Raw genomic sequence first — 12383 nt, forward strand, 5'->3', positions numbered from 1 at the left:
ACCTTTTGAGACTCCGTGTTAGTTTCAGTTCGACCTTGGATGGATTTCATTTAAATATTGCTCCGTGTAATGATCTCTCATTTCGTCCTGCCGCTCTGCTGTCACATTGTCTTCAGTCTTTTGTCATGCACATGCGTTCTTGTTAAAAGCTGATTAAAAACTAGGTTATCCATGTAGTACATGGCAGAGAAACCAGCATTCAGAAGAAACCAGGTTTGTCTGATCTTCAATCCAAATCATGGAAAGCAGGTTTCTAGTTTACGTGACATTTAAGGGTTTATTGGAGAAAACCTCCTGTAATCTAGTTAATTAAGTGCATATCAACAGTAATACAAGGAAAGAACAAGTTTGCTCACAGAAATGCAGTAAAATAAATGTCTTTTTACTGCATGTCATGGCTCGCCAAGGATTTAAATATACTGGTGGCTTGCAGATTTTGACCAGTTATTTAAAAAATTCACCAGACAAAACCACTTTCGTCCCTCAAAGGATTGTTGATACTGGCAGCGCTTTGAATTTGTAACACTCCCCTCGACAAGTGCTAATAAAAAAACACAGGAAAGAAGATAGTGCTGGGAATTGAACAAATTGTATCAGTGTTGACTCACTGACAATCTTTTCTTAATAATCCAAATCCACAAGCGCTCCCTTGTGTGTTCGCTCGCTTTTCACAAAACAAGAAATTAATGTTTCACACGGTTATATTGCCATTATTCAGAAGAGCCTGATTCCAGAACGACTCCAGCTTCAAGAGCTGTGCCGAACACACGAGGTGAAACACGTCGCACGACAGAGGACGTGACGAGCTGCAGATTCTTCTCCCACATGCCTTCAACACAAACTCCGCTCTATGGAAATACTCACACATCAATCAAAGCCTTGGTGTGGGACATTCATTCATAAACTAGATCAAATCAAGTGTCAGGCTGAAACGTTAGTTGTCCCCATGACACTTTTTAGACAAGGTATGCCTACATTTGGTGAGCAGCTGCATGTTAATTCCAAACCCTGAAGACCAGGTGGATGAAATGTTAGTGCAGCGAGCTCTTTATCTAAGACATAAGACATAAAAACAAAGAGACAAAGCCTGTATATGAATTGATACAGTCCTGCTTTACTTCCCTTTGTGTATTTGTGTGAACGTGTGCAGACACTGATGGGTCTGTGTGTCTTTTCTGTGTAGTTCTCAGTTGTTTTGTCCATTATGGCTCCAAAGCTAGCACGGATTAGCGTGTTTGTGTGTGTATGTGTGCGCGCGTGTGTTCCCGCTTCCCAAAAAAAAAGCTGTAATTTCCGCGGGTCTTGTCCCAATCAGTTGTCAGGCTGTGAATGGGTGGTGTGCATTTGCCCATCGCTGCTGAATCACACATCAGTGTCATACATGTTTATGACACTGATGGCGGAGGCGGGGGATTGCAGCACAACAGAGAGGAAAAACAAACAGGTCTCCAAGGTGATCGAGAAGATTTCTGAGACTGAAACCAATGTGCTTATTATGAGACTGGCAGGCTAAATAGGCTGGATGATGAGCCAAGAGCCTGATGGAGCAGAGTAATCACTGGCAAATTGCAAACCTTACTTTCAGCACGCAAACACTTTACATGATGTATCTATGGAGCCGCACATGTCACAGATCTGCCACGAACAGCGTCCAAAAGCGGTGAAAACTCTGCTCATTTTGAGCCAAAATTAGAAAGGGAATGAAGAGTTTAGATGGGGATCAGACACTTTTGGTTTGCCGTACCTGTGGCCGGGTCAACGGTCCGCTCAATCAAGTGGTCGTCCTGGTGCACCCACTCGCCGTTGCACTTGAAGTAGATCTGCGTCGCCGGGGTGGAGCGGCAGGTCAGCGTCACGGGCTTGTTCTTCACGATGTACTCGTCCTCAGGCTCCACCAGGAAGTGAGGTAACAGGTCAGAGAAGGCGGCGGGAAGTGTTGCAGTGGCGACGTGCTCGGAGCCTATGGAGAATAAGAGAAGCAGAGATTTTAGAAGGATGCCAAAAAAAAAGCTTTTAAGTTTTCAAGTTGTCATGATGGCAGGAGCTGACTCCTTGCTGTTGTGACTGCCTTGACTAGTGAGCGAAAATGCAGCTGACACCAAATTTCTAATGCAGAGATTTGGCGTCCTTGTTGAATTGAGGCTCATGCATATGCATAAGACAGAGGCAGAAGAAGACAGAGGCAGATGGACAGACAGAGTGAAGAAGAGAGACAGGGCTGTGCGGGAGGAGAGTTGGCACTGACAGAGCTCGGCCTTGTGAGCTCTTGGCCGGGTCGGAGGGGTAGCGGAGTCCACGTCTTTACTCCAGCTCTTAATCACAGCCCTTTAACATCACCGGTGATGGACCGACAGCCATAAATCCCGTCTCAGCGACTAGGCCACTTCACACTGTGTTATACGGCTCTTCAAGCGGGTCTCTAACTCCACAGACATTAAGAAAGAGCAGGTACTTTAGAGATGACTGACAGCTAGACAGCCAGTTAAGTTGAAATCACTTCCTATATACGGTAGAGGTCCTTTTATTCCTCCGCAATCTTATGACATATAGCAGATGTGGAGGAAGAGGAGGGACCTTCCATCTTCACGGCGCGGATACCAGCGCTGTCCTTCAGGGGGACAATGCTGCGATTTACAGCAAACTTCTCGCTCAATGAAAAATGCTCAACACAAACACTGAATGACACAATGGAGCCTACAGCGCACACATCCCTCCTCCGTGAAACACTCTTTCTCTCTCTCTAAACATATTAGCCTTGTGCGAGAGATAGTGAGAGGACACAGCAGGAAGAGGGAAATAACCTCTTTACACCGCCGACACTCAGGGGAGACCAGTAAATCCCAAAATAAAACCCCTTTATAAAGGAGTGTAATATTAATTTACTGCCCTGAATCCAATATGGCTGACAGACCGGGCATTAACAACCTTCTCCATCACTCCCTGTGCAGCAGGAGAGGATGGGAGTCCACATCTCTCATAATGAAACGGCAACACTCACGCTGACCTTTCTCTCCTCCCTCGCCCAGCCGTCGTTCATCCATGCAGCTTGCCGATGCCCCGGTCAGGAATAATATTACGTTGCGTCATAAACACCAATCGTTGGATAAAGATATTATCTGTCAGTTCCACCCCCACTACACATTATATTAATGTCTCTCTTTCTTCTCCTGTTTTTCCTTCACTCCTGTGTGCTGAGTTGCTAATTCATCAGGATGAGATACAGCGAAGCATGCCGCTGCCGCCGCTGCTGCTGAACCCCATTAATGTTTCGTGTACATGTTTAACTCTTAATGAAAACTAAATGTTCTGTGTCCAATGAACGACATACATCACTTGCTGACACTTTGCCTCTTTCCCCATTTTCCGAGCACATTTTCTTACTGCAACACATTTGCAGAGGAGAGAATGTCATTAATATGGCAGCTTCCTATTCAGGACTACACAGCCTAACATTATTTACTATGTATGTGAGTGTGTGTGTCTTGTCTCATGGTGTTGAGGAAAAGGCCACAGTTCATCATGAATAGTGAGCATAATTGCTCTAACGGAGAGCCAAAACTTTGCTAATAAACAGCGTGGGACCAGCAGGTCAGGTTACTTGAAAGTGTGTTGGTCCTAATGATGGCGGCTCCTTCTAATGGGCCGGCTTCCAGCTTTGTGACCGCAGCCATTAGCTGGCCGGGCTGACCCTCTGTACTCCCCGCAGACTGAAGACGACAGCTCACTAAAACAGTGGGCGAGACTCACCTCACACCTGCCAGGTTAATCATCTCATAGAGGACAGATGATGTTGAAACTGAGAGTGAAAGCGAAGCCACCTGAGACGCTGACGAGTCCCGCGCTTGATGAGCTCCTGATGTTGTTAACTCGCCGCTGGCTTCTCATTTGCAGGGGTCACATTCAACATGAACTCTCAACTTTTGATGATGTTTCCAATTTGTGTTTGTGTGCACGTGCGGTTGCGTGTGTCGCAAGGGGTGGGGGTTAGTCTTGCGTTTTAGTACATGCACTTTAGGTTAATGAGGTTAAACACGTAATTTCTTTTGAGAAGTAAATTGTCATTTTATGGGAGTGCATTCTAGTCACGCACCGCTTTATATCAATCCCATAATGGAGGGCTGATGCGTAGTAAATTGGCTTAGATTATTGTCACGACACAATGTACTTCAAAGTCAACGTGCACGCACACACACACACACAGGGAGTATCAGCCACTTAACAGACTTCTTGCAGGTCAATGCACAAATCAAATAGACATACAGCAGCACTACGGGCACTGCATTAGATTCCACTGAATGTAATTGGCTAAAGCCGCCATTAGCTGTCAAATGCATCTGAGCCCATTGCCAGATCATTTAGCACACACACAAACAACAACCGCTGGTCGCTAAATGTCTCCCTTGTTGATTGTTCGGCCAATGAAGATGATTTAATTGATACAACACGCTGGATGTGTTGCTGGGGCCCAGTAAGCGTTACGTAACGCGTGCATTCCTCCACGTCTTCATGAGCAGAACCCGGCGTTATAATTTGGATTTATTTTTTCTTTCACACATCAGAGGTTGTGACACGGTATTTGTCTGCAGCTGTTGTTCTCTCGAGAGGCCGCTCAACTGACCTCACGCACGCGCACATCCGCACGCGCACATACGTACAAACGCAACAAGGGTGCACCAGGTGTCAGTGTGCTGAGCCATGATGTCCAGGGCAGATTTCCTGCTATGCACAGACCCCGCGTCTCATCTGCCCAGCTGACCACATCAACTCCCAAGTCAGGGAGGGAGCACGTCCACGAGAGGAGGAGGTGAAGAGGCGGTTACGATGCGGAAAATCTCCAAAATATGTATTTAAAAATCAGGAAAAGTCAGATTCCTGTAACCGCTGGAGCTATATATGCACCCACCGCCATGTTCTGAAAAGCACGCGGGACGAGATCTTTGTAGCAGCTTTGGAAACGTCTTTTGTTACCTCCATCTTCAATATTTCAGAATGATTTTTACTTCAATGTCACGTACTGTCTCACTTTCCAGGATTCAGATTCTTTTTTGTATACACACAAACCTCAAGTCGTATTTTGAAACCCGCTCATCCCCACTTCTCCTCTGCTCGCCTCGCTGTGCCACGTACTGTCAACTTGTGTTACTGCCATTTGTAAAATAAGCATTTATTTTTTAATTTCACTCCTTATTATCTACTTGGAGAACAGAATTGCTGAATGTGCCACAGTGTGAGGATGTCAGCAGGGAGAAAAGCCAGAGCTGGAGAGAAAATAACCCTCTTTTGTGTTCCTCCCTCATGGCACCAACACATCGTGTGCCCTTTGGAGCCAATTACGATTTTTTTTTTTTTTTTTTTTTTTTACAACGTCATGTCCCCAAAGGAAAGCATCATTGAGCAATCACTGGGCATAATTTACATCACAGTGATGAACAGCAGCTATAACAAGTGTTTTATGACACCATCAGCGCCTTACAATGTCCTCTGAAATTAATTCAATTAAAATTACTATCCAGAATATTAAACCATTTCATGTTTAGCTGCCATTAACAACAAAGCCAAGATCAAATATGTCACAATCACTTTGTTGGCTGATGTTTTCTCGTCAGTGCTTGGGTTTGTCAAGTGGATTTCTGGATGCTTTTATACCTCTGACTATCTTTATGTCCTTATCACTACAAACATAACACATGTACATTAGGGTTCCACCAAGAGCAGCACTGTTCTCTTACAACATTAACGTTGGCTGCGATCAAACGCAGGAAAATAAGCAAAAATGGGATGAGTGAAAAGAATGAAAATGAAAAAAATAAAAGAGCTCCATCCACCTCATATATAATCTGGAGCACAGCTGACTGATGTATGTTTGTTCCCCTGGTGACAAATATTTACTCCTCCACATGTCTGGGGTTTGGAATATGTTTTTCAATGAGACAAGCATGCTTCAATAAGCACTGCTTGAACCACGCATGCATTCTTTGTCAAAAACACACACAACCGCCTGTATGGTGTGCACACACACATACATTCGTGGAGCTGAAACACACACACAAAAAGCTACAGAAAACATGCACTTGTACGGAAAACATAGACTGCACGCATGCAGAAAAAAAGAAACAAACAGCTTTCTCTCAATCAATGGGAGGCACAGAATCATGCATGCAATCAAAAATGGAGGTTTGCTCAGAAATGCTCAAACACCAACAAATTCAGACACCATACAATATCCGTGGTCATTACAGTTGGTCTGGAAAGCAATCAATCACCGGCAGTGAATACACACTCGTATAGGAATGAGCCAGATGCATTAAATAAACATGTCGGGGAGATGGCACCCATGGCAGCCCGAACTTAATCACGTCACGTTTGCATCAGTGGTGAAGGATGCAGAGAGGTTTAAAAAAAAAAAAAAAGTAGAAATCAGGGAATGAAGGACAAAAGGAGAGGAGGGGACTGGGAGGACGGGACTCTCACACATGCCACATGTGATATTATTACAATCTTATCCCATTTAAATGAATAGTAAATTGGCTGCTAAGCATGTACATCGATGCAGGGCTGTACATCTGTGTGCATATATTAATTCAGGACACTCACACCACACAGCCTACACTGTTTCCTGATGAGAATATTTCCATGATAGACGCTCTCCCGGAGCTCAGGTCACTTCGTTGCCATCAAAAGCTGCCAACATAAATCATCTCTACTCAAACAGGCAGCACTTTGAATGATTAAACGCTGTTTTTCTGAATGTCATTAAACAGTTTGCCAAGAAAAGAAAAAAGTTGAAGCTGTTAGTTGTGTAAATATGATGCACAGCAACACTATTAATGAGCCTAACACCTTTGAACAGGAGTTTACACATCTGCTTATTCCGGTTTGTGACTTTTATTTATTATTTTTTCTTGTCATCTATTTGAAGCAACACCCCAGCAGGGGGGTCCAAGCAGGGAAGCGACTCCGTGCCGTCTACCTTTGCCACCAGCGCTGACGCTCCCCGACACCTTTGCTTCGTTCGCCTTTCAAGGTGACGGCGTCTTGAAAGGCACATTTGCCTTGAAAGCTATGAGACCATTTTAAGTTGCTGTCAGTGTAAAAGAGCTCACATTTTGAGAACTCCGCGCTCAGTGACAGAGGCAGCATGTGTGTGAATATATTTGTCTGTGCAGATGTGCATGTTTGTGGAAAAGTGTGTGACTAAACGGCTCAAAGCGATGTTTAACAAGATCAACAGCTGGGAGCCTGAATTTGTGTACACGACAGCGAGAGTGCTAACGCGAGACAAATCTATGTTTTTGATTCAAAGCGTCGTATGGCCAGACCTGCGGTTTAGAAAGCTCACATTCCTATTCTTAGAAGCATCATTAACATTGTGTGGACTAAGAGTCTCCAGATTGGATGGAGTATTCATATTCATCACTCAAGTGCCACAGCTGATGCTTTGTCCCCATTCACTTCCAGATGTTTCCCCACACAATCCAGTTTCATGGCTGAATCAGCCTCTCAAACTCAAATCACTTTTCTATAGGAGCAGTTTAATCACTGGCTGAGACTCTCCAATAAACTGGATCCTGCACTGCATAATTCAGTGACTACACTAAGTTGCGTATTTTACTGAAGCTACACATATGATGTCCCGTTTCATTACGAATCTTAGGGCATTGCAAATTAAGTATGACAGCGTTTAGCTGCTTTGTGAAAAAAATAAACTTTTGATCAAGGCCTCGTATTAAGTAGCATCTCCTCAAGAGATGAGGAGCTTAGAGTTTAAACTGAAAATACATAATTCAAATCCAGAGCATGGCAAAGATCGAGTTGCATTATTAGTTAGAAATGTGCTTCTCTTTGAGTGTTTGTGTCTAAAAATAATTTCTGGTCTTCAAAACAGCATATTAGGCAGAAGAGAAATCATTCAGAAACCTCCATAACGTCTCCGCTTTACAAAGCTTTCTCTAGCTATTAAATGTGTGGCGCCCTCGGAGCATAAGGTCACTTCAACCAAACAAAATATTCTACTGAAACACAAAAAAAATTAGATCCTTCCACACAAGTCTTTAAAAATGAATTCATCTCAAGAGGCTACAGAACATACTGAAATATAAACAGCAAGGTAAAGCCTGTGCAGACACAGAAACACTTGATAGATTTAGCTCATTTCAGAGGTAGATTCAAAATGCCTCGCTTGAGCAAAACTCAGGATTTAAGTGCCTCGGATTCTTCAAAGCTTCACCTCTTCGGCGCTTCAGTGCATGATGCTTTTCAAAAGAGTCACAAAGATTTAAACACATTTTGACTAAATAACTACATCCAATCCTCAAAGGAACTGAAGACATTCGGCGCTGTCAGGAGGGCCAGACACAGTCGCGGTCTTTGCCATCCAAGGCACGCACGGGCTCACGGATTTGTCGTCCCCTTACGCTTAGCCGGAAACGAGGTTATCCTGAAGGAAGTTGATTACAGGACTCAGCGCAGGCTCGGGATGGAACAGAAACGCAGACAGAGAGGAAAAGGAGGCATTCTTAAATCTTTGAAATGGATGTTAGGAAATAATGGGAGGAAGGAGGAAGGAAAAGACAAGAGACAATTTAGATTACCAAGTTAATCCTTTAATTAGCGGATATGCCTGCAGCGAAAATGAACGGTTTCACACACTGCGTTTTCTAACTGTGGAGCAATTCGAACCGCAGAAAGTGAGGAGACTGCCACGATGATCAAGAGCCATAAACCTAAAAATAATGGAATGTCAGTATCGCTGGTAATCTATATTGTTTATGATACTGGAGAAACCGAACAAAACACTACAAATTGCAAGTCAGAGCTGAAACCAAACTTGCTCCATATCCCATTACAAACATAGTTACTGTAAGAGCTTTACAATTAGATGAAACGTGTTCCCTTTCAGCTGATGTGGCAAACGTCCACAGGAAATGCACGACCAGTTCAGGGACTGTCCAAAGAATTTGGCAAACGCTCAGCAGCGAAGGGAGCGTATGGAGCTGCTGATCCTGGCAGCCGCTCCATAAAGTTCCTCAGCATGTTCCAAAAGGCTTTGACACAAACCGATGTAAACGTGAGGCCCCCCTGCGACACTTGTCAGCCATGTCAACCTGCCAATTCCTTTCTCTTCCTCCTCCTCCTCCTCATCTCATCATTTATCCTCCTCCCGGTGAAGATCTGGGTAGAAAGAAATAGGGGATGACTCCCTCTATCTAATTAGTGTGACGGAGCATGGAGGCTCCTCAGCGTCAGACAGAGAATTAGAACGCAACGTGAAGATATGATCCATAACAAGGCTGAGATAAAGCATCACCTGTTCAACTCCAATTACTGTAACAAAATGCCGGCACAAACTTCCCAATTTAACAAGCCACCAGCCCTTACTGTAGCGGTGACACACTGTACCACTGGGCTCACCAACTGTATAGTGTAAAGATAAAGGAAACGTGTGCTTAAGGACAAAAGGGAAGTCTCACTGGTTGAGAGTTTGTAGTCTCATTAAAACTACTTTGTCTTAACAAGACTGAGACGCCATTAAAATGTGATCTGGCTCTGGATATCATATCTGGATAAGGAAAAGGGTGTAATATAAGAACACACTGGGAAAGATTGCAGTGGTCTTGCTCACACTGTGATTGGATCTCAGCAAGGTGTGCAAACCCTACAGATTCTTACGAAAAACAAATGCTGTACAAGTTGAAAGGTCACGAACATTAAGCTTTTCCTGTTAGCTTACAGGTGCCAAATTGGCCACGTGTCCAGTTCATACTCCAAACAACTGGGGGCAGCATAGATCACTATGAAGTTGCAGTGTCCACCCCTACCGTAAAAAACAAGGAAATGCAGTCTCAACACTACACACAGCCATGTTTGATCTAAGGTCAGAATTTTAGTTTAAATGAAAGGCCTCTGATTGGATGTCGTCAATTCATATATTAAAACAGATATCAGATGTTAAGTCTTTAAATATACAGTCTAACCCAATAGTTAGCCTGCTCATATTTGCTAATTAGCACTGAATGCAAAGTATAGTTGAGGTTTTTGGGAAAGTCATTAGATCTGAAGGTATATTTGAACCAATGATGGCAGTACAGGAAAAGTCAGGGTTCACCAAAGTCACTAGGATTCATCCTCTGGGGCCCATGAATGTCTGCACACAATTAATTGGCTATCTATCTATCTATCTATCTATCTATCTATCTATCTATCTATCTATCTATCTATCTATCTATCTATCTATCTATCTATCTATCCATCCATCCATCCATCCATCCATCCATCCATCCATCCATCCATCCATCCATCCTCTATACCGGCCCCCCCTTTTGGGGTTACAGGGGGGCTGGAGCCTATCCCAGCTGTCAACGGGCGAGAGGCGGGGTACACCCTGGACCGGTCGCCAGCTGATTGCAGGGCAACACTTAAGACAAACAACCATTCACACTCACACTCACACCTAGGGGCAATTTTAGAGTCACCAATTAACCTAATGAGCATGTCTTTGGTCTGTGGGAGGAAGCTGGAGTACCCGGAGAGAACCCACACATGCACGGGAAGAACATGCAAACTTCACACAGAAAGGCCCCGGCCGGGGATCAAACCGGCAACCTTCTTGCTGTGAGGCACACGCACTACCTGCTGCGCCACCGTGCTGCCCGCTATCCATCCAATAGCAGCTATTTCAAACTGGTGGAGCGGTGGACCAACAAACCAGCAGACATTGGCATCCTTAGAATCACAGCACCAGCGTGGCTAAAAATAGTTTTTACTCATTAAGCAATAAAAACACAAATGCATGTGTGAAGTCATTTGTAGCAGCCTTCATCTCTTGCATCCACCAAATTCCAGAGACTAAAAACAACTTCAGACATGTGACGGCAGCTATCAAAAGACAGTTTACCATAGTGTCACATGTTCACAAGCAGCAGAGACTCACATCCAGAGGCTCTGGACCTTAAAGAGTAACTGGGAATTATGTAGATAAGCGTGAACCTGACTAGAAACATAAAGACAGAACTATATCTGACAAGACTTTCCCTCCAAAGCAAACCAAAGCACATTTGAACTCGACGTGTGTGCAGGATATCGGTCGAAGGCAGAGGCAGTGAGCGGAGGGGGAAACTCATTTCAACCTGAACAGATTTCTGCTTTTCCTCTCCATTTTTATTATATATATACACACACATACATACATATATATTTTATTTCACCTCCTTCCAGTCCTCCTGACATCACAACCAAAAGCAAAGACACACTGACAGCTGTGATTTAGCAATGCATGAATATGAATCTGTTTTGGAAGAACATCATTCCTCAAAACACACTTACTCCTCCTCCTCCTCCATTTCAACTTAATCGAGCAAAAAAAAAAAAAAAGAGTTTTCTTAAGCAATTTAAGGAATTAAAATTACACACGAAGCACTATTTTTAATTTGGTGCGCAAAATTAAGCCCTGAGTGTGTGACAGCAGCCACATGTAACATTCACACCAGCTAATGCCAAAAAACTAACAAACAAAAAAAACAAAAAACAACACTGATCCGGATAATGTCCCATCAAAAAGGCAGCGACGGCAGCTGGTTCAACAGCTTATCCCCCTCACTTGAGAATGACTCATGTTACTTGGCCTTTATCTGTGCGTTGGTAATCACCCCAGTAATATGTACATGACTTCACACGTACTTGTGTACATTAAGATTGCTGAAAATTAAATAGTAACCCTGTGTACCAATAAGCGAATAACAACAATAATGTTTCAGGCCAATGTGCAGTCACTGCAGACGTCAGTGAGGTGGGAATGAAATAAACTGAACAGGGTTCAAAAAAAAAATGGTGGCAGGATAAGAGGAAGACCAGCTGCTCGCCAAGAGATCCAAATAAAATAACCTCTTCCTAAAATGGAGCTGATGGTGCTACTTGTTTTTCCTCCCAGACAGTCTAATTTCTTGTGCTTTAACAACACTGAAGCTGGTAGAAAAGAGGGAAGAGATGGTGCCACACTTGAGCACAGAGCTTGTTCTGCCTTAACCCTGCAGATCAGATGTAATGTTATGGGCTTTAAGCTACTGAAGGCTCTGACTGCTGATGCCTACACAACGTAATTCCCCACACCTGTGACAGAAAAACCCCTAACACCTCGCCTTAAGAAAATAAATGCATTATTTTATCACATCGATGTAGGGATACTAAAAAAACTGTTTAGAGCAGTTTAAAACAGAAAATCTGTGATTACCAGGAGGAGCAACTGGATTCAGTGACAGATATAATGTTTATTTCCCATATGTATTTTTTAAAGGATAAGGATTATGATATTCTGTAACGTTAGCCCATCTCCCCTTTCCTAAATTATTTCCTAAAACAGCTGGGCACTGAATACAAGAATAAATAGT

General features: G+C 43.6%; 1 protein-coding gene across 4 annotated transcripts in view; it reads right to left on the reverse strand.

The window, feature by feature from the left end:
* The window catches only part of unc5a (unc-5 netrin receptor A), a 122179-nt gene that overhangs the window by 57448 nt on the left and 52348 nt on the right, over window positions 1–12383 (reverse strand). For all 4 annotated transcript variants that reach the window (XM_070962375.1, XM_070962376.1, XM_070962378.1 and 1 more), the window contains exon 2: window positions 1745–1960. In XM_070962375.1, coding sequence (XP_070818476.1) covers window positions 1745–1960 — 216 coding nt within the window. The remainder of the gene's footprint in view (window positions 1–1744; window positions 1961–12383) is intronic.

Source organism: Chaetodon trifascialis, chromosome 5 (assembly GCF_039877785.1).
Source record: "Chaetodon trifascialis isolate fChaTrf1 chromosome 5, fChaTrf1.hap1, whole genome shotgun sequence".
Lineage (NCBI taxonomy): Eukaryota > Metazoa > Chordata > Actinopteri > Chaetodontiformes > Chaetodontidae > Chaetodon > Chaetodon trifascialis.